The 26034-nt window shown below is 36.0% G+C and overlaps 1 protein-coding gene across 1 annotated transcript; it reads right to left on the bottom strand.

Moving 5' to 3' along the window:
• Positions 1 to 4150: 4150 nt before the first annotated feature.
• MBIP (MAP3K12 binding inhibitory protein 1) lies at positions 4151 to 23996 on the bottom strand. The gene is made up of 10 exons (XM_034418035.3): positions 23401 to 23996; positions 19000 to 19119; positions 16989 to 17210; positions 16794 to 16890; positions 14843 to 14908; positions 13140 to 13292; positions 11626 to 11723; positions 10855 to 10893; positions 9339 to 9425; positions 4151 to 7446 (listed from the first exon to the last, which is right to left on the bottom strand). The coding sequence occupies exons 1-10, from the start codon at positions 23530 to 23532 to the stop codon at positions 7393 to 7395; spliced, it is 1068 nt and encodes a 355-aa protein (XP_034273926.2). The 5' UTR covers positions 23533 to 23996; the 3' UTR covers positions 4151 to 7392.
• Between the last annotated feature and the right edge of the window lie 2038 nt (positions 23997 to 26034).

Genomic DNA, 26034 nt, shown 5'->3' with positions numbered 1-26034 from the left:
TGCAAATAGTTATCAACAGTAGACCATCTGTATTGGACAGAAATCTGTGCCTCAATTAGGTGGTCATAAAAAGCAAAACAGATGTGGATGAATCAGCAGAGGAAAAAAGTGATACAGCCTGAACACTGATGTTTGTAGTTCATGGACGGACCTTTTCAATAACTCAAGATGGGTAAATTACACTAATTAACCTTTAAAAATTAGGTATTTCTAAATAATAGGTTTTAAACAATGCCTGTTCTTTTCATTTCTGCTCTTAAGTGTTTTGTTCATGACAAAGCCGTTTTTCATTTCAAGATTCATAAAGGTGATTACCCAACTCTTGCTCTGTTCCTTTGCCAATTATTTTATACTATATTTACACTCACCTCTCTGGGAAGGACAAATCTAGAAATAATCATAAAGAGGTAGGGTTCAAATAAACTATTCTTATACTGGGAACAATGAATTCAATATTTTCTGTATGCAGACAATGCTATTTACCTACTGTTGGACTATACTGTACCAATCTTACTGGCAGAGGGTAGTAGGTTGCTCTTAGGAAGCACAGAGGTGAGCTATTGCAACAATTCCAAAATGAACGTCTTATAAAATGAAAGCTTTGTTGATGAAGCTTTTTTGTGTGTAATGGCTGAGCATCGAGCATATCTCAATTTGTAATATGTTTAAGCAGATAATCCCTGTACAACATTGCATTTCTCCATTTCTACTTAGACTAAGGAGAGATTCAGTGAAAGGCAGTGGCTGACCTTGTGAACATAGCATTCTGCCTCAATGCCTGCAGTCGTGTTAAAATGGGATTCTCTTTAGAGGAAGTTCTTCATATCTTATGGTGTACTTACCTACCTATCATGCCTATGCTGTTTCTCTAAGTATTGGATGCCATTTTATGGAACAACTCCAAATGGCATTTGTGTCAAGCTTTCAGTGGCTGAAAACCTTGTCTCTGAGGCTTGTACAGCCCTAAGTAATTAATTATAACCATATATTACAATAGTATTATATATTAGTATTATAAATCATATCATTTCCCCATATCATGTTTGATAATGTGCATAGCACTGTTTTTGTGGCTTTTAAGAGTTCAGGAATCAACTTGTAAATATTAAAAAAATATTCTAAAAACAGAAGTAGGATTTTTTGAATAATCTATTGATTATTCAAATTGTGAAGAATTTGCGATTTGTAGTTCTGCATAGTAGTAGACACCCAGGCCTGGCTGACGGTTTTGCTATTGAAGTGAAGAATAAGATCTGCTCTACCAGCCAAGGTTTGGAAGCTGACAGGGTTGTCTACATGATACAGCTAAAAAGAAAAAAAAAACCAAGATGGTAGCCCAAATGGTGCAATTAAAACTCCACCTGCTTATGTATGCTGCAGACATGATATGCATAAAGAACAGCAGTTTCCATAGCACTGTTACAGACACCTTCTTGATCTTTTGACCATACCCTGTAGACATCTCTCAGCAGCTGAAAACCCACAGCTAAATAATCCTCCTAGATGTTTGTCATGTCTGAAGATAGCCAATTGGATTAGGTCAGTGGTGAAATCTAAAATTTGTTACTACCGGTTCTGTGGGCGTGGCTTGGTGGGGGGGAGGTAATGTGACTGGGTGGGTGTGGTCATTTTTTTTTTTTTACTTTTAAAACCATTTTTTCTACAACCTCTTCAGCGAAGAGGTTGTTAAAAAATGCTTTCAAAAGGCTCTGACGATCCGAGCTGAGTTGCCTGATCAGCAGAGGCTTTTTTTCTTTTAAAAGCCTCTGCCGATCAGGCAACTCAGCTTGGATCGTCAGAGGCATTTAAAAGAAAAAAAGCCTCTGCCGATCAGGCAACTCAGTTTGGATCGTCAGAGGCAAGGATTTTTGCTACCGGTTCTCCAAACCACCCGCCTCCATCGCTACCAGATTGGGCGATCCGGTCCGAACCGGAGCATTTAACCCCTGGATTAGGTGATATACTGCAGGCCAGAGGCATGTATCAGCTGGTTGTGGTTCTACTTTTCCAGGATCTATCACTTGAAACTACTGTTTCATTCTAATACTACAAGAAAATGTGATCAGGTTACAAGTTTTAATTTAATTGCTCCAAATAGCATTAACACAGTGCTAATATTACTTAGGTGGATAATGAAATGTCTGCAAGTAAACCACCAACCTCAGAGCACCAAGAACTCCACGTATTAACATAGACGTTAATTCATTAACATTGAATTAACAAGTCTAATTCAAGATTTAATTTTGCAATTCTGCAGAATATCACAATTAATCATTTATGTTTCAGGTTTATGTATTCATTTCCATTAGTACATGTCACCATTTTATGACATTTTCATCGACATGTCCCAAAAAACTTAGTAGGCAGCTTACTGTATGTTACTATATAGAACTTGTAGCAATAGAATCTGAAATTTCTGGAGTATGGTGGTACGCCCATAATAAATCAAATAAAAACACATTGGTCCCTTGTGTCATTTGATTATTGTTCATCGCAGTTAGCCACATGTTCAGACTGGATTTAGCATTTTGTCCAGCTATCAAGTCTTCCCAAGCACTGGGATAGGCCAATGCGGAAATGTTAAAAGGTATTGTCGCAGGATATAAGCTGTTCTGAGTAAAGCTGCCTTTTGCAATGGACTGATGGAGTTTGTCAATACCGACTCTGAGTGGCTCGATTCTTGCTAAAGCCATTGTGACACCATTCTTAGCAACTGCCCAGATATGAATGCAAATAGTTCCTTTTTCACCTACTGTTCATGATGGTATCCTCATCCTACTACCAAAGGTGCTTTTCTAAGATCTCCATATGTTATGCACTTAATGTGATATACTTGTATGGGTGAAAACTCTGTATATGTATACATTTGGGAGAGAAATTATGAGAAACCCCCCCCCCAAGCAGTGTCTGAATTCTGGGCTGGGCTAATGACCCAACTGATGTGATCAGACTCCTGTCAGTATCAATTCAACAAAGTATATTGTAGGTGTCATTCAGTTTATAATCTCTCCCAATTTCCTCTCTCTTTTTTTTTTTACAACCCTGTAATCCCTTAATTCGGGGTAGAGCTGGTAACAACTGGATGGAGTTGAGCATTTACTGGCTGGATGCCCTTCCTCACACCATGCAGAGTTCACAGCACAAAAATAACAAACTGTTTCTTTTGTTTTATATAATCTAACTATATGAACACATCGTTTTTTGGAAATGTGTTATTTGACTGCATTCTCCCTCAAAACTGACAAGTTTATGCCCATAGTGGTGGTAACAATTTGAAATCTCCCTTATTCAAAAACAACTTAATTTTAATTAAAATCAGCAAAAGGGAAACATCAACTTGTACCATACTTGAGGGAAGCACATTCTTAGAATTGTATAGGTCAAGCTCAGTCACGCTTGTAATTCTGTAGTCCTACTACACCTGGACTGTAATATTCCAGATGATCTCTAGATGGGAGCAGAGATGTTTGCTGCCATCTCATGGTTGTCTAGATTTTTGCAGCCCACTTCTAGCAACCCTAATTCTACCAAAAAAAAAAAAAAAGCTTTCTATTATATGTCCCCTTCATGCTGCATGTGCTGCTTAAGAACCGGCTCACTCTGACTAATGGTAGGGTTGGTCCAGTGGGAGCTCTGTATGTGTGTGTTCTCTCTTTGACAAGCATAATTTTATTTATTTATTTAAAATCTGCTTACCTCTTAAGTTTTTATTCTAAATTATTTGCTTAGCATTTAGGAGTGAAAACTACTCAGTGGTAGTACAGTTCCTTAATTAAAATCAAACAAAGAGATCACTTATGTTTATTGAGGAAAAAAAATCTATTACTGTTCTTAACAATGTTAGACAGAATACTGAATGGTTCAAATTTCCCAAGCCACTCATATTTCCTGCTGATATGAGGGCTGTTCAAATAGGCACTTCACTTTTGGGTTTATTTATTAAAATCCTGCACTCAGCTATAGAAAATTAGTCTCCTAGAGATGAACCACTCCTTTCCCTGAAGAACTGACTGCAAAGCAGATATTCCAGAATTAGACAACAACATAAGACCAATCAGTATGTTAGATTACTCATCGGGAATGCTTCAGTATTCAAATAGAATTTTTAAAAATACTATTTTTAAACAGCACAAATTGTTAAGATTTCAAATGGCTTTTACAAAATGAGACAATGTGGTCATTTATTTATTTGTTTATGAAATGTATAGGCCATCCTGATCCACCAGTACTGTGGACAGTTTACAAAATAGAACAAAGAACAAGAATGCAAGCCAGACAGATTTATATAGGGTTATGGACAGTTATTCTATTAGGAATGAAAGATGTTATAAAAACAGACATTAACAACAACCAAACCAGTACTGATGGCTCTTTGAAGCTGTACACACAGATAACTGCAAAACATGGAAGAAAGCTGATTTTACTCCTTTGTAAAAATGTCCTGTCCTATAGTTTAGGCTGTGAAATTCTAGTGTTCTTCCTATTCTGTTAATACAGATGAGGACCACCCCTTCCATTCTCAGGCATCAAAGCACACACTTGAAGAGGGCAAGAATAATTATCCTCTTCCCTTGGATACTGATTTTATAAGCATTGAATCACTTGTATAGATTCAAATAAAGGGTGCTACTATTGTGTGTAAAATGAAGAACGTTCTAATACACTCCAGTTATAATTCACAGCATCTAATTCACAGGCCCGTGAGATTACGACATAGAAAAAAAAAAAACTACAGCTCTATGGTTTGAAATAATATGAAGTGTGGAGGAGGTATATATCTTAAATCATGCCAGGCAGAATCCCTTTGTGTGTGAAAAAATTATTGCTCAATATATGTTACAACTGCTTGAATTTACACAGAAGAATAAAAAGAGTAACACTAAACCTTTTAGATGGCTCTTTGTGGGATCTTGCTACTAGACAAAAGCTCTAATGGCAATGTATATATGTGGATCTACTGCTGAGAACCCAATTATGTTTTGAGAAATATAATTTTCATATGTATCCATCATCTTCAGGAGTGGAGCATGGATGATATGGGAGTTTTTGATCCAAATATAAAATTCTATATATTTTCTATATATTAAGGGAGCCACAGAATATATTAGTCATTCATGACCACCTAGAAAAAGGGTGTCAAACTCGCGGGCCGCGGGGACCAGATGCATCATGTGCTGGCCCCGGCCCTGCCTGGTTTAGCAAAGGGGGGAAGTCCCTATATGTCACGTGACACCACCATGACGACATGAGTTTGACACCCCTGACCTAAGAGGTCAGGCAAAAGACATTTTTTTAAAAAAAAAGATCTGATAGTTGAGACATCCTTCACTCCCATCCCTCTGCAGACTACAAGTTTCACTTTCTTCTTTCCTCGAAATTTATTATCCAAATTATCATTTAAAATTTGAAATACATTAGCTGATTGGCTCTGAGTCAACTGTGATTAATCGCTATCACTGTGTGCTTTCTCTGAATTCCATTAAAACCTGACACATCTGTGTAACATTTTGTTTTCTCTTTTTTTCTATTCAGTTTTGTTCTTCAATATTTTTATTTAGTGCTTTATAATGTATTTCGGTTAAACTGAATTGCATTAGAGAATCATAATTGTATCAGAACTTCCAAAGAAACAGTAGCATTATTTAATCAAGAGAGAATGTAAGCCAATGGAAACTCTCATAGCTCCTTGGGGACAACATTCCATGGCTGGGGTAGCCCTACGTGTAAATTAGCTCCTTATAAAAATGGACTATTCCTCCAAATGTTATGGCATCCAAAGTAGCAGCTGTTTTACCGATTTTAGTCTACTGGCCAGAATAGTGGAATTCAATACTCCTTCAGATATTTTGATCGTAACTGATAATATGCATCAGAAAAGCAGAGGTTTAATGTTATCCTAAAACCCGGGCTTATTTAAACCAATTACTTGTATTTCAAATTAATTGGAATTCTCTTCAATTACAACCATATACAGGTAGTCCTTGACTTACAACAGTTCATTTAGTGACCATTCAAAGTTACAATGGCACTGAAAAAAGTGACTTATCACTGTTTTTCACATTGTAGCATCCCCATGATCAAAATTCAAATGCTTGGCAACTGGTTCACATTTATGACGATTGCAGTTTCCTGGGGTTATGTAATCAGCTTCTGCTCCCTTCTGACAGTCAATATGGAATCCACATTCACTTAACAACCATGTGACTAACTCAACAAACACAATGATTCACTTTAACAACTGTGGCATGAAAAGTTGTAAAATGGAGCAAAACTCACTTAACAAATTTCACTTAGCAGCATTAATTTTGGGCTCAATTATGCTCATAACTCGAGGACTGCCTGTAACACATTTATAACATGTTTAACCTGGAGTTTGCCAGACCAAGAATTAATAAGATCAGCTATATTTTTCTACTATAGTCACAGCTATTCAGTCAAAAAATAACATGTGCAATGGTAAAACATCTAAGCACCACTGATTTGGGCTAGAAATGTTTGTTATCATATAAAGACTGTCCTAAAATGCAGATAGATGTCAAGCTTTTGGACAGTGAATACCACAAGCAGTAAATAATTCCAAGAGAATGAAACAGCAATAGTTATCGTCTGCAACGACACACTCCAGTTGAGTTTGATTCCAGGTGTCATATTTTCCTTTTCTTAATTTACTAATCTAGCATATAGTCCTGACATGTCCTCATAATCTCCCGTAAAGATTCATCTCTGATTATTTATTGATAGGGAGCTTAATCAGTTCACTTGTTATATCTATGAATGGCATTTAGCCTCCAAACTTGCAACAAAAGCTGTGGGGGAGGGGGAATTCAGTAATTAGAGAAATACATAAGAGGATGAGGTATCACCTTGGATATATTGCACCCAAAAAGTCTAAGGCTTTAAGCGTAAAAAGCAGCACCTTGAACTTAGCCTGGAAGTAAGTTGATTAAAGAGCTGCTATACTAGCCGTGATTATTATCCATTCAATCCTATGGAGATCAGATGGAAATAACAAAAGAGATGCCACAACTACAAGCATGCTTGCCTCAGAAACTCTCCCAGTTGAATTATTTCCCTTTGTGCAAATAATTATTTGCCCTTTTTCTCTCTAAATGGAAAATACTAATGACAAAGAGAAACTTGGTGTTTCGGATGGGGAGGGATTTTTTTTTTTCAATCTTGTATAATTGTGACATACCTGAATGCACTAGTTACAAGCCACTGATATATGGCATGCTTTATTTTACTGAAATCTGCAAGAAGAATAAAAGGCACATTCTGGAGATGGCAAGATGTGTCAATGCTCCACTCTGTAATCAATTGTTGAAGACATTTTACATGGCAGATCATAATGAAAGTAGTTTTCATTGAAGTTTGAATGCGGTAACTTCAACATTAGTCCTTCAAAGATGTTTTGGGATCAATCTCATTCCCCTCAATCAGGTCCACCTGCAGAAAAGACGGGAAAAGAATTTACTCAAAATCCTCCAGTGCTTTGGGATAAACAATTTTTTTTTGGAAAAGCACTTAACGTTTTTTACTTACCGTATTTTTTGGAGTATAAAATGCACATTTTCCTCCCCTAAAAGTGGGTGGAAATGTCTGTGCGTCTTATACAGCAAATGTTGCCGAAGCCCGGCCCACCCGCCGGCCCCCACCCTTCGGCCATTTTTGGACTCTGTGGGTCACATTTTCAGCCTCTGCATGCTCCATTTTAGACCCATTCCAGGCTGCAGGTATCACCACAGCACATTGCCATCAATCGCCACATCCATGCGTCACGTTTTCAGCCTCTGAACACGTTTTGGGCCTCCGTGCATCATATTTTGGGCCTCAGCGCATCTCGTTTTCAGCCCCTGCACGTCACATTTTCAGCCTTGCACAACGCATTTTGGGCCTCCGTGCATTGTGTTTTCGGCTGGTTCCAGGTGGTGGGGATCGATGCCTGGAATGGGCTGAAAACGCGACACGCAGAGGCCATAAACGGGGCGTGCGGAGGCCAAAAATGCAACGCGGGAAGGCAGCCCCACAGCCTGGAACGGATTTAAAATGGAGCGTGCAAAAATGCAACACGTGGAGGCCAAAAACATGACGTGTAGAGGCAGCGATGGGCTGTGGCGATCCCCGCAGTCTGGAACAGCTGATTGGTGGTATTCCTGGAGGCCGATCCAAGTGCCAATCAGCTGCTAGTGCTGAATCAGGCTGCAATAACGTGCTGAAGCTGACCAGGCTGTTTGCTGCTTGCTGAACAAAGCTAGCCAGATGAATACCAATGGATGCTGGTAGGCAGAGGCAGAAATTTTCTTTCTTGTTTTCCTCCCCAAAAACTAATGTGCATCTTATACTCCGGAGCTTCTTGTACTCTGAAAAATATGGTACTTACTCTAAGTTTGATATAATACCTATCATAGCATTCTGGGGAGGAGGAAAGGAATATTGTTCCATTACGTATTGAGAAATGTGATACGAAAACAATAGGCCAAAGACTGAGCATAAATTCTACTGGCAGGAAGGTGAGGGATTAAGTAGGTAATGGCGAAATTTATATTCTGGCTCTTTATGAAGACCTCAGAATGTAACTGTCCCTTTTCCTTCTTTCAATACTGGCCTCCCAGACAAGTGTATACCTTACCTGTAGAAACCTTACTCACAACAAACTGAGAGCACTCAGTTTTAAGATTTCAAAAAAAAAAAAAAAACAGTCAGTGTGAGCAATCATTGGCTGGGATGACTATTGGCATCATTTGATTGAGCAGGGTTGAGTATACCTTGGTAAGTACTGCTTCTCTTAAAATGATGTATGAATTTCATACAGAATAGGGTATTAGTGAATGAAGAAATGAAGAAATTTCTTACAGATGGTCTTTTCCTCTCCACTAGGAGAATCCTCATCTCTTTAAGGGTTCCATGAACATTTCATAGTTACAAGTCTTTGTTTTTCTTCATTTATTTTGTAGCTTTGTGAAATAAACAGTCACATTTTCAGTAACACTCCTTGCCAGAATTATATTTCAACAGAAATTTGTTTGTTCCATCAGCATAGCACCCAAAACATAAAAAAAAAATTTTTTTTTATTTTTTTCTACTAAAAATTCCACAGATCCACCTTCCCATTAATGGAAAAGAGATATTTATAATTCTATTTCCAAAACATACTTCATTTTTCAGTCTAGATAAGTAATAGTTTACTTAATCAAAGTTTCCAATAAGAATTAGATAAATTCATGTGCATATTTAGTTTCCACCATAAAAGCTAGATAAAGAGTACTCAGTCTAAAAAGGTTAAATATGCATGAAAGCATAATGAAGTCTCATTGCCATAATCAAAGAAACTGATTTACCACTTTGGGCCTCCCTTCATTTGTTTTTTTCAGCAATGTTTGTTTGAGTGCATTGATCTTCTCATCAAGTTCAGCCAGAGTATAGTTCTGCCATTCAGAAAAAGACAGGAGCTTAGTATTATGAATTAGTAACAAAAACATTTAAATTAAGAAATAATTTGAGAGCAAGCATGGAGTTAATATTCTGGAGAAAGGATGAACAACATATTTACAATCTTCCACACCAGTTTCAAAGCTTCCTTAATTTAAAGAATATCATGGTCTGGAATCTAAGATTACTTTGGTGGCAACAGTAATTTAAACTTAGATTTCAAACCATAATATGAATCCTGATTTTATATAGTGGTCTTCAGCTAACATTAAATCTAATTTTTAAAAAGTGAGCTGCAATTCAAGTAACAATAGCACTGAAGCTACCATTAGATATATGTGTGAGAGTCACATGGGTGTCAAATCTGTCAAAACTTTGGATTCAATTACAAAAGGGTGCATCTGAATAGAAACTTAGCACCTGCCCACAACTTTTTAAAGTAGCCACATTTTGTCAGTATTACATGGCAGTTAAAGAAAGCAGCTGCAAATCCTGAAGCAGGGAAAACAGCTTTAAAAGGTACAGGCACTACATCCCTGCTTCTTTATATTGCAATAATTTTCCAAATTATTTCTGAAATATTGCATAGCTCTAATGAATACAAAGTTAATTCCTGACTTAAATACGAATGGCTATAGCAGGAAAATCTCCATGATAATTTAAAATGTTTAGTATTAGAACACAGAGAGAAAAAGACTTCATCAATTAAAATTTTTCAAATTATTAATGAGCTGTTAAACAAAATGCTGACTTTATAAATTGAAAGCCAATCTTAGAAAAAGAGTAGTTCGAAGAACATTATTTCAATATAAACTGCTTTAGTCAGATTCAGATTTGTGTGGAATCCATGAAACTGCTAATAAATGCTTCAGAAATAACATGGAAAAAGTTCTTCAGGGTATATGGGAACAGCCACATAATCCCATCTGTTGCTCTTTAAAGCAGTTTCACCTTTCTTGTAATGCTGCATGATCTAAAACACCTTTTCACCTTCACTGAATCACTGAATCCTTCTGGTAAGTTTTTCACACAAACAGGCAATTGCAAAATGTTGCTTTTTATGTAAGTTGGTTGTGAGTTGGCATGAGAACTGTCCCTATCAGCACTAATGGCACCTGGAAAATTGGTACAACTGCTGTTTAATTAAATCAGCAATCTGAGTACCAAATTTAAATATCTCTGACAAGAAAGTTTTAACTCTGGCCACATTGCTGTGCAAAGCTTAGAATTGCTATGCCAGTCAAGCAAATTTTACTCTGATGTTAATTTTGCAGGAAGACAAACTAGAATAAGCATGTAACCCTTTGGGTAATAGACAGAAAAAACATTCTGAATAAATTAAAGGTACACCCTCCATTTCATGGATTAGGGAAGCATCTTAAATTTGTAACTGTAAGCATATATAAATGTAACAAGTAGACTCACTTGATTTTGTTGAATTTTTCTTTTTTTCATAGACAAATTCTGTTAATTCAAATATATTACATATTATTACCAATTGTACCATAATTTTAATAAAAAGTAACTATCCTTTTCATTTAGAAAGACCTACATTTTTATGAATGAGAATTACTGAGCAGAAACTTTTTTCTCTCTCATGTAAGACCTCTAAGTTTTTCTAGGGTGCATGTTCATCTCCCATCAGATAAGGAGCAAAGTGCTTCTACTATGCAAGTTATCATTGTTATTCTAATCTTTCTGAAAGAATTCCTCAGTCTTCTCTCTCTTCCCCCTCCCCACTTCTCTGTAAAAAAAAAAAAGCAAAATCAAGAAAAAGATTTCTGTTTAATGTGTTAATTTTTTTAACTGCTAACTCCCTTTAACTGAACTGGAGTGTTGGTTTTTAACTAGAAAGAGGACTCAAATAGGAACTCTGTATTACATGTGTGGTACATGTGTAGCCGTTTGATAGATCAGCTCTTAAGAGAAAATCTTCAGTTATATAAGAGGAAAACACTCTGAACACTTTTAAAAAGCTAATCAATCTTATTGAAACAACACCCCATGAATTTCCCAGTGTGTACACAGAATTCCTGTGTCTGCTAATAGCCCAATTGACCTTGATGGAAATCACCATGCAGAGCTATCACTTCAGATGAACTGAACAAGGCTGTTTCGAAAACTCTGGATCCAAATATACACGTCCCCATTCAAGACATTTAGAACAAGGTACCAAGACTTAATAACTCTACTTACCACAGACTGAAAATATTCAGGAGACATCCCTTCCAATTCAAGAATTTTATCTTCAAGCTTTTTTATCCTCTGATAAATATCTTTTGGCACTGGTCCACCTACAGTGAAGCATTATAAAGGAAAACCATCAAAAATATATCATGACTAGGACAATTTTAAAAATAAAAACGGAAGGTTTCAGAGGAGGATTAACTTTCCAACCAAGATATGATGATAAAAGAGTGAATAAAGGAGAGAGACAGGGCCCAAAACAATAATATTCTAATGCAATAAATTGCTGGGACATCATAAAGCTTTCTTGACAATTCTTTACATACATGGATGACAGGTTCCAAATATAGCTGTGAACCCAACCTGAAAATTAAAAAGGTCTAATTTCTTCATGTTATTTTCTAAAGATATAATTTTCCACTTTCTGTTCAACAAAGCAGAAATATTAAAGTGGCTAGATCACTGGAGTTCTTGCACAATGACTTTAAATGCAGGAATTTTATTTTATTTTGATTATGGTCTTCTTTGTGTCAAGCTTATTGCTATATTGTGTATTTGTATATATATAAAGTACCTTAAAGCCTAATGCTGGGAAAGATTGAGGGCAAAAGAAGAAGGGGACGACAGAGAACGAGGTGGCTGGATGGAGTCACTGAAGCAGTCGGCATGAGCTTAAATGGACTCCAGAGGATGGTAGAGGACAGGAAGGCCTGGAGGAACGTTGTCCATGGGGTCGCAATGGGTCGGACATGACTTCGCAACTAACAACAGTACCTTAATATTTTATACAAATGCTGTATTGATAATCATAATTTGCCAAAATGCATCAATTAAATTTTATAGATTATCTCCAAGTTTCAATGTAGATTTCTATAATAAGTTTATGAATTAAATATTTTCATATTTCATTAAAACAGCTCAATAGCAAAGTTATCCATTCAGCCAAAAAAAAAAAAAAGAGTCAAATGCACTATAATCAGACCAGGCTGTCCCTCAGCAAAGTAGTGAAGAATATAATGGAAGGTCAAACAAGGGATGGGGGGAACCAAGGTCTTAGAAATCTTTGTGTCCATACAGTGAAACTATTCCAAATAACTAGCTAAAAAAAGTCACTTTTTACAAGATTAAAATAGGGAAGAAAAAAACAAGATAATATTTACTATATTCAATAATTTAAAGGTCATTTAGTTCAAGATATTAACCTATTTACCACTACCAGGCCACCAGCTAGAAAGCAGTGTGATGAATTAGACATTATGCTTACTATGAAAACTCAGAATAATTGCTGAAACTCATGGTGGGGAAAAAGTTGATCAAAATAGAGAAGAAATGTATGATACGATGCTGTACATCAATACATTTATGTCTACTCAGATTTTACAACTCTAATCCATTTCAATCTTTGTCTTCAGTAAAAATTCTATGGTACAAAAGTAAGAGACACAGCACAGAATTACATTTTTGCTGGCTGTTGCTGAAAAACATTACAGTTTAGAATTCAGCTATAAAGTCATTCTACTAACCTGTTTGTAACCTTAAATGTGCTTCAATGTTCTGTAGCCTCTCTTCTATTGCTTGATTTCCACAATCATGAGAATGAGTGTTGGAATTATGATTGGAAACCTGAGCATCTTGATTTCTAGTTTGAGGTCCATAAGTATTTATAACTCGAGAAACTAGGATTTTTAAAAGTACAAAGTTAATATTTTGCCAAATAACAGGACTGAGCAAGTCCATCTGTTCATAGCCTTTTAGCTGAAAGACCCATTAGATTAAATGGAATTATTCCCAATATTATATCCTGACAGAAACTATCCACCTTAGGCATAGCTATCTCCTGCTTAAAGTATATGTGACTATTTTTTTTACAATGGTCAGTGAGAGGTATTTTATCTAGATTGTCTATTTTCTTTTTTAAAAAAATTAAACATTCCTTGTATAATTCATGCTCAGAAATATTGCTACATTTCAAAAAATAAGTTTGTCAAAATATCAGTTATACTATACATTTTTCTATATCCTAATTATAGCCAGTATGTAGAAATGTATTTTCAGTATGATAAAGTCACAACTATTTAGGAATAAGGCTAATGGAAGCTTTGTTTTATCATAATTTACAAATTTACATTTGCTAAATGATAAGGTATCATTTATACATGACAGTGGTTAGGTTCACCAAGATGCTAAACCAAAATAAAATAGATATATACCATGGCTTAGCAAAATATGAATCCAACCTAAGTGTTTTGAATTACATGTCAACTCTCAAAGCAGAACTGAACTGAAAAAGCTTCTTGGATGAGAAGCAAAATGTCTTAAAGGAAAAACAAAGGAAGTCCAGTTGCCTTTTGAAAAAGCACCTCTGAGACATAAATAGCAGATGCTACAGCAGATAACTCACAAAATTTAAAGGGCAGTTTTACTTGACACTGTCTGGACAATTTCTTCATGGTAGATTAGTAATAAAAATGTTACTGTCTGAACTTTTCATATCCTTTATTTAAAACAGCAAGCCACTACATTATTTAATTAAAATTTTCTATCTCATTTTTCTTCTGCGAGTTTAAGATGGTTGATTTAATGTTACTGTTACTGTTTATTAACAGGAATTAAATGAGCTAGTCAAATATCATGACCACAATATACAATAAAGGTCAAATACAATAAAACAGTTACAATACAGAAAGAAAGATTTTAAAAATAACGAAGATTTTTTTAAAAAAGGATAGTCTCAAAATGGAAAATTTGAACTAATCAATAGAAATGGAAGAGAGTTTTGACTCTTTCCCAAACAATTTATTTGACCCATGATCATTAGCTAAAATGCTCACAGCTTGATTATTTATTTGTTAAATTTGTTCTAAAGCAAGAATTTAAATTCAGCAAAAGTTAGTTGCTGTACTTAAATCTGCAATCTTAGAATCTCTTCAACACTTCCCTCCATGAATTTTTCCAGTATTTCTTTCTGCACACATTTATTATGAAGATATAAGTCTATTGAAGCGGAAAAATGGTTTGCTATTGGCTTATCAAATTAACAGAATTCTAAGATAAACACTTAACAACAGTGATTTGTTTTGAAATACATAAAGAAAGGAACATGAACATTTATAGAATACAGTGAAATTAGTTCAAAAATATATTTAATGAAACTGAAGAGGCTTCTCTTGCCTTTTATTAATTAGCTCTTAGAAAAGTAGTCAGAGAAAGATATAATAGTACTTACCCTTCACGTGACTTTTGAAACCAGGATAAGGTGTAAACACTGCATCAGTTCTAGCACAGCTGTTTTCTAAAGATGTTTTGAACAAAAAAAAAATCATTATTTCAACCACTTACGGAGCTCAGAATTCATTCCAAATGTTCAACTAAGTGAGAAATATTGTTTGAATTCAGAAATTATGCCTAAACTACAGGACATCCTGGCTTAATTCACTAAATTTGCTAAAATTATAAGGATATAAATTATTATGGCTTGATATGTTGTCTGATCAAACTTACCTTACTTTAACTACATTCTTAGTCTGTCAGATACAGAAGATAACAAGAATAATTCTGGCATGTCTAGTGTTATATTTTTACTAGGATTCTAATCTGAAAAGTGTTTTTTACTACTTTTCATTTATAGACTGGATTGAAATAATTTTGCAAACCCTTGTAATATATCTTTGCCCAAAGAAAATCATACTGAAGTCTGTAAGGTTTAGCCCAAATATATAGGCACAGGATTGTATACTGTGAAAATGTAAACAATCTTAAACTTTTTTATATTTACAAAAAACTGCATATTTCTAAAATGCAACATTACCAAATATACATTAGAATATATAATAAAATATGCATTATTAAATCATCAATTTAATTGAGACAAATATATTTTATATACAATAGGTGGAGATTTTAAAAAATGATAATTTTCATAATTGAAAATCACTATCATAATAATTTGGATCAAATTTTTATTTTGAAGCAGGCTATTTTTCTCTACTTAAAGGTTTTAGCAAGAAACATAGTGCTCATTTCTGTTAAGTTATATATTACCTAAAGTACTTCATGATTAATAAATTATTTCAGCAGATATTTTTAGTTTGGAAACAAATATATTTATTTTCTCAAATGAAAATCACTTATGATAGGAACAGGAATATATGTTCTCTTGAAAACTATTGAGTCTTGTTTTGTTTCTAAGAAGAAAATGGCTTGCATCATACATGAGTCACTATTTGATTTTGGTTTTATTTATAACTAGCAAATTGTGTATACAATTTGATAACTGGATTTTGTTTAACCCATTTTAATAGTCATAATGTGGATATCAAATTTCTGTCTTTTCTTTAAGAACCCAATTTTTAATATCGAGCAAATAAGATTCTTAATCTAGAAATATGACAGGTTAGTAATAAGATCTGAGCTCACTCGTACAGCATGAATGAAATGTAACTCTAAAAACAGACTTTTGTGTAATGACAAGCCATCATATAAATGTTTGGTTAGGAAATTCATTAAGAGAACCACAACTACCACTCTTGCTAGAAGTTTGGTCTAAATAAATGGTAGTCATTTTAAAAAAAAGGTCAAATTAACAAATTCCACATTTAAGCAAAAGTAATTTAGAGTAATTTGGAATGCTATTAAGAAATAGGCTAAATGGAATTTGGTTTCTCTTATTTTTAACAAGCTTTTCTATTTTTAACAAAATTTCAGTTTGGAAATATTTTATTCTTATTCACTGCATTAATACATTTCTTGAAATGTAAATAAATCATCAGTATTTTTTGTTTTATTCCACAGTTTGGTTCCATAGTGGGATTTACTCCCATATAAGTTACAGTCCAAGTCCTATATAAATATATACATATATATCTGCTGCATTGTATTCTAGGAAACTGGCTAAAAGACTACATATACTAGGAAATCCCAAAAGTACTTTTTCCATAGACATATACTTGAAAAGAAATAACTTGGGGGTCAGTGCAATTTTATTATAAATGGTATAGATTTATTATAAGGGTAAATGTCTGAAAAATAAAAACATCTAATTTTTAATCTGTACTTTAATCTGTACTTTTCTCACTGTTAATAGGAAATCTAGCTGCCTTTTTAGGAGGAGTCTTTATTGGGGAGGAGGGGAAGAAAAAATGGTGATGTCGTAAGAAAAAGTTTGGCTGCATAGCTACCTTGATTACAATCCATAACATTGCAAAATTCTCTGACATTGTTTTCATTGATCTCAGCTTGTTTCCTTTCAATGAAGGCCAATATTCGTCTTTCAATCTGTAGGTAAGAAACAACTTGTATTTAGTGTTCATTATTGCCATTCAGATTGAAAGGATTTTGACTTGATAGGAAGAAATGGTCCTACATTCACTTACTTCAGCTTTCCCAGCTTTTATCTGAACTACTTCTGGGTCAAAACCAAAAGGAGCTTCTTTCAGATTTGCAGTCTCACTGGCTGTATGTTTCATTTCCTTCTGCAGGTCTTTATCTATTACATCTGAACTACTTTCAAAATGTTCATGTTCTGTCTTGCTAAAATTATAAATGGGTGTAGTATTTTCTTCTTTAATCAAAGGCTGAAGTTTTTCCATAAAAAGCTAGGTAATAGGAGAGAAAAAGAACTGATTTAAAGCAACAGAACATGTTTTTTTTAAAAGCCTGGGATTTCTAAAACTCCTTAAAATAATTTCAGAGACCATATGTTCTCATTATTGTGTACATAATCTAATCAAATAAGAATTGAAATACCGCATCTCAAAGTGTCACTGCCCTTTTGATCACTGCCTTTTACTAATCTGTGTATTAAAAAAAAACCTCTAGAGAGCCCAGACTATCAGAGCAAATCTGTCTGTTACTCATCTATTTTGTACCAAATCAAAGCAGCAGCTTTTGGCACCAATACCACTTAATTTACATGTCATTCAAATGCTTACTCAGAACATTAAGGCTTAAGTATTTTTCCTCCTTAATATGAGAGCCAAGACTCTCATTCTGTTAAAGGTTTTGCTTTAGCATTACATCACTGACAGCATCTCCACTTGAAAGGGCAGCCACCGAAAACACAGGAGAGAAAGTAAATATCCTGTTCCAGACTCATACCTATCCCAGTGCAGCCAATATTTGAAAAACAAATGCTCTTTATTACTATACTTTCTTTTATTTTAATTTAAAAACTATATTTGCTTTTTTAAAAAATGTTTACCACTAAATCATAAAATACAGGAAAAATGAAAGCTCCACAATTCTTTAATGCCTCTGTGTTTTAAAAAGACTGAATAATGACACAATCCTGAAAAGTACTTTCAAACAATACAAACAAGGAAGAGCTGTGCAACAATTACTATTTCAATTTGTTTCTTGCTCCCACTGTCAGGAAATTCTGAAAACAGGATTTGCTGTAGATAGGCATAGATGCTCTGCCTATCTACAGAAATTTTAGTAAGCATTATTATTTATTTTGAAAATAATAAAATTGATGATTCTATAGAAGTAAACATTATCATTAAAGAACAACACAAGAACTAGGTTTTGCTCAATCTCTAGTCAATCTTATTTACTTCTAATGTGTACATTTAGAGTGATGAAATATTCAGCTGAAAATTTCCACTATTACGGTGCTACATGAACCGACTGAAATGGTGCCAATAATGTGGTAATTTTTTCCCAATGGAGTATTCATAGAAGATGCTGCTGACACATTACATTCTAATTCGATAGGAAAGCAAACCACTTATGGATATATTCTCATTGAGTACTAGGCCGAGGCTATAAGATTCGCACTAGTAATTGATCCAAGATACAAACAATGCAACTTAACTTTAATAAAAATTTAAAAAGCATCAAATGAAAATGATGTAACACTGAAACTATTTACTTGATAAAATGAAACACTAGGCACAGAAAAAAAGTTACTTTAAAAAGATCTGTGCTGGCACTAAGGTTAATTGCTGATACGCACATACACCAGGATGCATCATGCTGGGATAATGCCACTTCTTGATCCACTGAAAGCACTCCACAAACGGCAGAACTCACCCAACGCATGGAATCATTATCCTAGCGTGACATACACCTGCCGTGTTATTGCTTAATTATAACCACCCCAGATACAAATGTACTGCATTTACAGTGGAAGTGCAGAAATCAACAGGAATGCATTTTCTCAATCTACTTAACCGGAACAGCTTGCAATATTATTTCCACAATACTTCCAATAAACCTGTTATCTTAAAACAGTTAGGACCTTTAAGAAGTGAAGAACTTCTGGTGTTTCACATAGTTAGCTGCAACTATTGCAAATACAACAGTTTTAACAGTAGTGTAGAGGATTTAAGGTTTGAATTGTGCAATTAGGTTTTGGAAAAGTGCTTAATAAGAAACATTTACCTGTAAAGAGGAAATATGCTGCTGAAGAGCAGTAAAGAGCAATTTAGGCTGAGGTAGTGACATGCCTCGAAATTTCTCCCAGTTTATGTTAATTTTCACCACATCTTCCTCCAGGTTAAACTTTAAAATCCAAACAAATAACATCAAAAAGTTACAATGTAAAACATTAGCAATTATACTAGAAGGTAATATCTGAATAAAATGTGACCCAAGAACTGCCATGCAAGATGAGATCAATGGCCTACCTCGTCTGACAGCTTGCTTTCCATACAGGCAATCAGAAGACTCAATAACAGACTTTAAAGACAATAATTATTGCTGCACAAATTCTTTGAAATTAAATATTCAGAATCCATTTGACTAAATACAAAGCCCTTCTTTTCAAACTATTAAAACTGCTTCATTTTTAACAGGCAGGCTTGCAATACTGATTTGGAAACTTCTCCTGGATGTCTCCACAAGTTTATTTCAAATGTAAAAATGTGCAAATATGTCAGTTTTTAAAAAGTGTCTTTAAAATGTATTGTCTTAAAGAAAACAGCTTGCAAAATAAATAAGGGAAGGTGTAAAAACACGTTATCAGGAAAAAACTTTTTGAAGTTTCCTTAAAAATTACAAACTGAAAAACCTGAAATAAATTAAAGATAAAAAAAAATTAGAGAGAGGAATCAGATACCTGTATCTAGATCAAGTAGAATATTATTTAACTTAGAGATACCTTACTCTTATATACTTATTGTAAACATTGGGTTTTTATTGCAATATGTTGCATGTAATTGCAGATTAATATATTTTATATTGTTCAAGATCATATTTATGGATAAAAATCTGGCTTTGTTATCTATCTTCTGAAACGAAATGTCTTCAAAGAAAAACCAGAAAGTCCAGTTGCCTCTTGAACCCTATTACAGTTCATTTCAGCTTTGCCAAGTTTGGTGTTAGCAACATCTTAATGGAGACCAATTAACTTTGTTTTAATCATTGAAAATAAATTACTCTTCCTTTTCCAGAAATCCTGGCTCACTGAATTCTGTAGCTGTCAAATTTCAATTTGTTGGTAAATTGAGGTATTCATAATGATTAGAAATTATATTTATAATCACAAGCTTCAAGAGACATAAAGATATGCCTTGCTCTCAGTTGAAGATGGACCTCTTCTGAAGTGTTTGGGGCTTGAAACCTGTCTTCTCTAGATTATTTTCTAGCAGTTTCCTGTTTTGGGACTCAGGTTTTTCTAGTTTGTGCCTTAGGCTTTTGGATTTTATTGGATTATAGATGATTTAATGTTTGCATTCTTGTAAAACTGCTGAGAATTCTATGGGAATGTGATGAGATACAAATGAAATAAATTAATATATCTAATCTAAGATAAACAGATTTCTGTATGAGTAGAGAGAGTAGAGGATCTGAAAATATGGAATATGTTTTAATCTCTTCTGTCTATATTACATCTAAAATTGTTTCAAATGATCCCCAACATATTTGGTAAAATTGTGGTATAGTGGTTACTTCCACACAAATTGAAGTCCAGATTCAACTATGGAAATGGATAGGCAAGTTAAGGCCACCTACATCCCTCAGCCCAATCTACTTCACAGGGTTAGTACTGTAGAATTGAAGAAAGTGCTGTGTATGTTATATTAAACTTTTAAAGTAGGCATGCCCAATCTTTTGGCTTGCCTGGGCCACATTGAATGAAGAGGAATTGTCTTGGGTCACATATAAAATATATATTACAGTAACTGTCATGAAACATCACAAAATATTAAATATTTAAAATATTAAAAGTTTATGATCTTGTGGGGCTGCATTACTAACTGCTTGCGGCCCATAGGATATGCCTGTTCTAAAGGGAAAGATTATAAATCTAACAAGCAATTAAAATTATGATAAAAAACTTTTTAGTATTTATTCTGCTGGTAGAAGTTGGACATAACAAAATGTCATCATTCTAAACACGATAGTTAAAATAGATAGATTTGCAAATATATCCATCTTTCTCAGAATTTGGACAGTTCCTATTTCACACAGTTCCTATTTCACAATGTTTAAATAAGTAGAGGGCATATAGCTAGATTCTGGCTTAACTCAATCATCATAATACTATTTCTGGTTGCTACCAATGCCTTTCCCCTATTCATGTCATCAGCAACTGCTACACAGCATGAGAAGTTCCTATTAAGTAAGAATATTTTAGGTATTCCTAAATCCAGAGGATTTTTTTTTTCTGGTGGTTTATAAAACATACATTTTAAATCTTTTAAGATATATCTTCATTTAATCATAATTTTAGTAAAAAATATTATGAGATGTAAAGATATATAATGTTGTTGGATATTACAAATACATATGGTCTCAGCCCTATATTTTGGTATAATTAGTTCTGTATTTCATGCTCCAATGATTTTGGTGATTGTCTTCCAGTTCACTTAGTTGTAAAATTCATATGGTAAACAGAGTGCAAGAGAGCAGTTTTTAATTAGAAAAAAAATATTTCTATTTGTTCCAATCTTCATGTAATTTTTTGGTTGCAATTCTATATGAAGAAATTCAAATTTAGTTTAATGGCTTACTTTTGAGTATGTACTCAGAGCACTATAGTATTCAATTGTAAAAACTATTTTCAACCATTTAAAGTGAAGTAGATTTTTAATAATGTTAATAGATCATGGAAGTATAATAGCTCTGAAAAATAGCCAAGGCCACAAAATAAATTGATTTTTTGTTTTCCGGATCTAAATCCACCTGTTCATCTAAAGGAAAAAATGTCACTTTAAGTAGGCAGTCAACTAATTCCCACCCTCATTTCCATCTACTACTAGATGGATTGTGGCAAAGACATACTGTATTACAAGTCTTGAAATTATAGTTCACAGTTCTCTTGCTTCTTCCTCATTATAACAAATGCTTCTAGCATTCTTATAGATTCTTATGGCTTCTCTCTTCAACTTTTTTAACTTTTCAGTATACTTTTTAAAGTTTACAATCAAAATAACATACATCATTTACTATGGTAGCAATGTAACTAGAAGTATGGCATCTGAATAAATAGGTGCTTATTTTTAACCAAAATAGGCAGAAAACCTTCAAGGATGCAAAAGATGATTTTGAGAATGGGACTGCATTTGTTACATTTCACCTAACTCAAGAGTACATGTTCTTTGAGAACACAAATTAAAGTTTAAAACCAGATTAAAGTTTAAAACCTTTTCCCCCAAAGTCTAAGCTATAACATTTCAAACTTACAGATAGATGTGCCTAGGTAGTCAGTTATTTAAAACCACATGTTAACATATTGTAAACATTTTTGAAATCCATGTGTTTTCCCACCCCCTCCCCTTCTTGAGATAAAGTGACAGCATCCATTTTGAATCAAAGCCATTTGTTATTCATGGCTGACAGACTATTAGATATCAGCTACACAATTAGCAAGCAAGGAAATTGTTTAAAAACAGAACAAAGAAATGAAAAGAAGATAAAACAAGTGTGTGTATATGTGTGTGAAAGTCATGTAACCCCTCATACGTGGGAACACAACATACTGTCACATCTGTTTCTCTCTGCTGTGAAAGACAGACTATATTTAAATGTCTATGGAGATTCTCAGCCATCCAGGTCATGGTTGTCCTAAAGGTGCATTTTTCAAGAAGCAACTGGACTTTCTTCAGCAGCAGAAGAAGCTTCTTGGATGAGAAGTGAAATGTCTTCAAAGAAAAAAAAAATCAGAAAGTCCAGTTGCCTCTTTTGGCGAAAAAAGCACCTTTGGTTATCCCAAGACTATATTTGCCATTCTGAAAGCTTCCTTTATCCATTGGTAATTCTGTGAAACAGTGAAAGAGAACAAGGCACCAGACACATCATCAAAGAAAGATATCATTTCCAAAACTAAATCAAACACGAAAGAAAACCCTCCAAAAGGCTCCCAAATCTTGAATGCCTAAGCAATTACATCTCATCTGCGTCTCCGTGATTTCCTCCAAAGGCGGCGACCTGAATTCCTTCCTTGTGGCCCATTCAGAATAGCTGCAATAATCTGGCGATGCACCTCAACCTCAGAGACGGTTTTGAAAAGCATCTCAAGGCGTGTAGGAGAAAAGGTGGGAAGAAGCGCGCTCGCTACTTTTAGCGCGGTTCCTCCCCGAAGCCAAACCGAAATCAGAGGCTCTGCTAGTTCATCCTTTGACTCCTACAGCAACTCTGGGCCAGCTTTCTTGTTCTCGTCCCTTCAAGCAAGCTTCGTTTCAACCCCGCTATCTCCGGAGTCTTCCACACACAGACACACACACACACCCCGCCCGGGCATTGGGAAAGCAGAGGCGATTGGCGATAGGGAAGACCGCTATCTAGACACCCGTCCCTTTGCCGAGTGGAGGTATGGCTTCATTCCCCCTCCTTACTTACCTGCCCAATCAACCGAGGCAGCGAACGCAGGGAAGACCTCAAGACCTCTCCGACCGTCTCTTCGAAGAAATCCCTCGGCGGAGAGGGATCCTGGGGCGGATTCAAGCGTACCTCTCCTTCCGCGGAGGCCATGACAGCCGATGAAAACAAACGCTATTGGTCGCGTAGGGAATTGCGCGTCTCTCCCTCGGCTCCTGCCTCGTGTCGCACAGAGATGACGGCATAGGCTCCCCTCTCTCTCTCTCTCTCTCTCTCTCTCTCTCTCTCCCCCACCACGCTCCCACTTTAGGAGTCCTTAATCCGCCTGAGAGCGAGACGCAGCCGAGCTGCCGTAAAGGGAAAAGACCGGGCTGTGACGCTTCTTCGGGGCTGCCTCCTTTTTTAGGGGCGTTGTTGTACTCTCGTCTTCTCTTCTTGCAGAAGTGGGGCGCTTAGCCTTCTGCGGATGTTGCGAGCCGTGTGCGTAGGAAAACAGATTGCTTGGAACAGCGATCTGCAACTTGCATTCAAAGAATGCAAATAATGTCCTGCTGTTCTGGAAAAGAACCGAATGATCAAAAACTGCAGCTGGGGAATACAGTATTTGGTGGTTGTTCGGGGTCAGTCCTCTCTGCGCATGGCCCTTGGTAGTTTAGTCATCCTGCTTTGTCTCTAGGAATTAAAATCTCAGTTCGCTGGAGAAAAGCCCACGGAGAAAAGCCAGGGAGATGGGAGAAAAATAGGGTTTCGTTGCTGATGGAGGCAGGGAGCCTTGAAAAGTGACACCTGAGTTGAGAATATCATGTCCTAATGGGGCTAAGCACGTGTAAAATCAAAAGCTATTGTAGGAACCTCCCCCCCCCCCAAAGAATGGAATATTTTGGGAAATATTAAAAAGGTAGGATAAAATATTTTCCCTAAAGGAGAAATAAAAATCTTAAGGGAGACAGAAACCAGCCCCAGTTTCCCTGCCCCAAGCAGAAACTGAGGAGGCCAGCTTTTAGAAATGCAGATTTGATAATCCATTCAGAAAGACTGGGTCAAGACAGAAACTCAGATAAGCAACAAAGGGTTGACAAAATTAGCTCAGGCAAACACCTAGGATTTGCATTTCCCCTTTTGCCTATAGAGTAGGGATGTCAAACTCGCAGCCCACAGGCCAGATGCGTCAGGGGCATTTTGCTGTAATGCTTTATTTAATATACATTTATCATCTGCTCATGATAGAACTGTCTGGCTTCACAGGGGTCACAATTGTAGTCTCCCATTTTGCATGGTCGACAGGTTCCAGGTTTCCTTGGCTGATGAGCTTGTCAAGTTGCTCATCATCCTTTGCGCGCAAGGCAAACAGTACTCTTCGCAGTTTCATTTGGATCGGAGAAACCTAGAGGTCAAGGTTGAATGAGATGAGTGTGCTTGTATACCTGCCCAGTTTTCCGTCAGACATCTGCAAAATCAGAGATTAAGGCCTCAATATCAGAATCACTGACGGAGTTGATGCCAGTGATTCCCAGACCCAGGAGGAGAACCAATCTAGTCTTAGAAGACTCAGTAGGGAGCCGTCCACTAAGAGCAGTTGCAGTGGGCCCGAGAAGTCCTTGAAAGTTGTTCTAAAAGTGCCAGTTACAATGACAGGAATGCTATTCCCCTGGTAGTCTCGGAGGTGAATATGGTTAAAGTCCAACTGTGTTTTTGATATTTTTGGCACCGCTCTCTTTAGGGTGTTCCAGGAAATGATGATCATTGAAGATCCCGTGCCCACCTCCATGAGGCAAGGGGAGCCCTCAATCTGGACAGTGACATGGACCTTCTTGCAAGAGAAGAGGCTGGCTTGACCGATGATTGCTTCTGCCTTGCAGGTGCCTCTGGAGACAGTGAAGCAGTCCTCTCAATGACTCTGTTGTCTTTTCAGCATTTTTTGGGGCAAGTTTCTGGCCTCACAGTCTTGAACTTACACGCCATTCACGGATGATTGCCACCACAACAACACATGCTGGTTGCCTCTTTTCTGTGGCCACATTCCTCCCTTTGGAGGATTTGAGGCAATAGACATCATCATCCTCATCTGCTGATTCACCGTGGTTACCATCTTCATGGTGCACAGTGTCTGGTTTCCGCAGTGCTGGTGGGCTGTTTGATTTTTGAATCTCAGCCGTTGACTGATTGGACATCTTGGCTGCTTGTGCCTCGTCGAGCGCCCTCTGCAGGGTGAGGTCTGTTTTTGCAAGGAGACGCTGCTGTAGATTAATGTCCCTCACAACACAGACCACTCTGTCCAAGAAAGCGTCATCTAAGTTGTGACCGAGGCCCACGTAGTGATTACCAAACACAATTCAGTCCTGAACAAACTTATTAAAACAGCTGAGAATTAATTCATTCTCAGCTTTAGTCCAAAACAAATTCTTCGGCCTTATCATCAACCTTTGATGTCTTTGGCAACATACCAAAGGCTTTTCTTGGCAAAACCCCCACAAAGTTCAAGAGACACTGATAAGAAGCACTAGAATCAACGTTGCTTTTCTACAAAGAACCCAACGGCTCATTGCTGCTCTTTTAAGCCTTATGGGAGTGGCCAATCATCTTCTGGCCTTACTCCCGAGTCGTCCTTTTTGCTTCAGCTGCTCTTGCCTTCTGGCAGCTCTTCACATGCGTGCA

Source organism: Pantherophis guttatus, chromosome 1 (genome assembly GCF_059756535.1).
Source record: "Pantherophis guttatus breed Tessera chromosome 1, ASM5975653v1, whole genome shotgun sequence".
In the NCBI taxonomy this organism is placed as follows: Eukaryota; Metazoa; Chordata; class Lepidosauria; order Squamata; family Colubridae; genus Pantherophis; species Pantherophis guttatus.
Note: the sequence above shows the minus strand (reverse complement) of the source record. Positions and strands in the feature narration are given on the sequence as shown.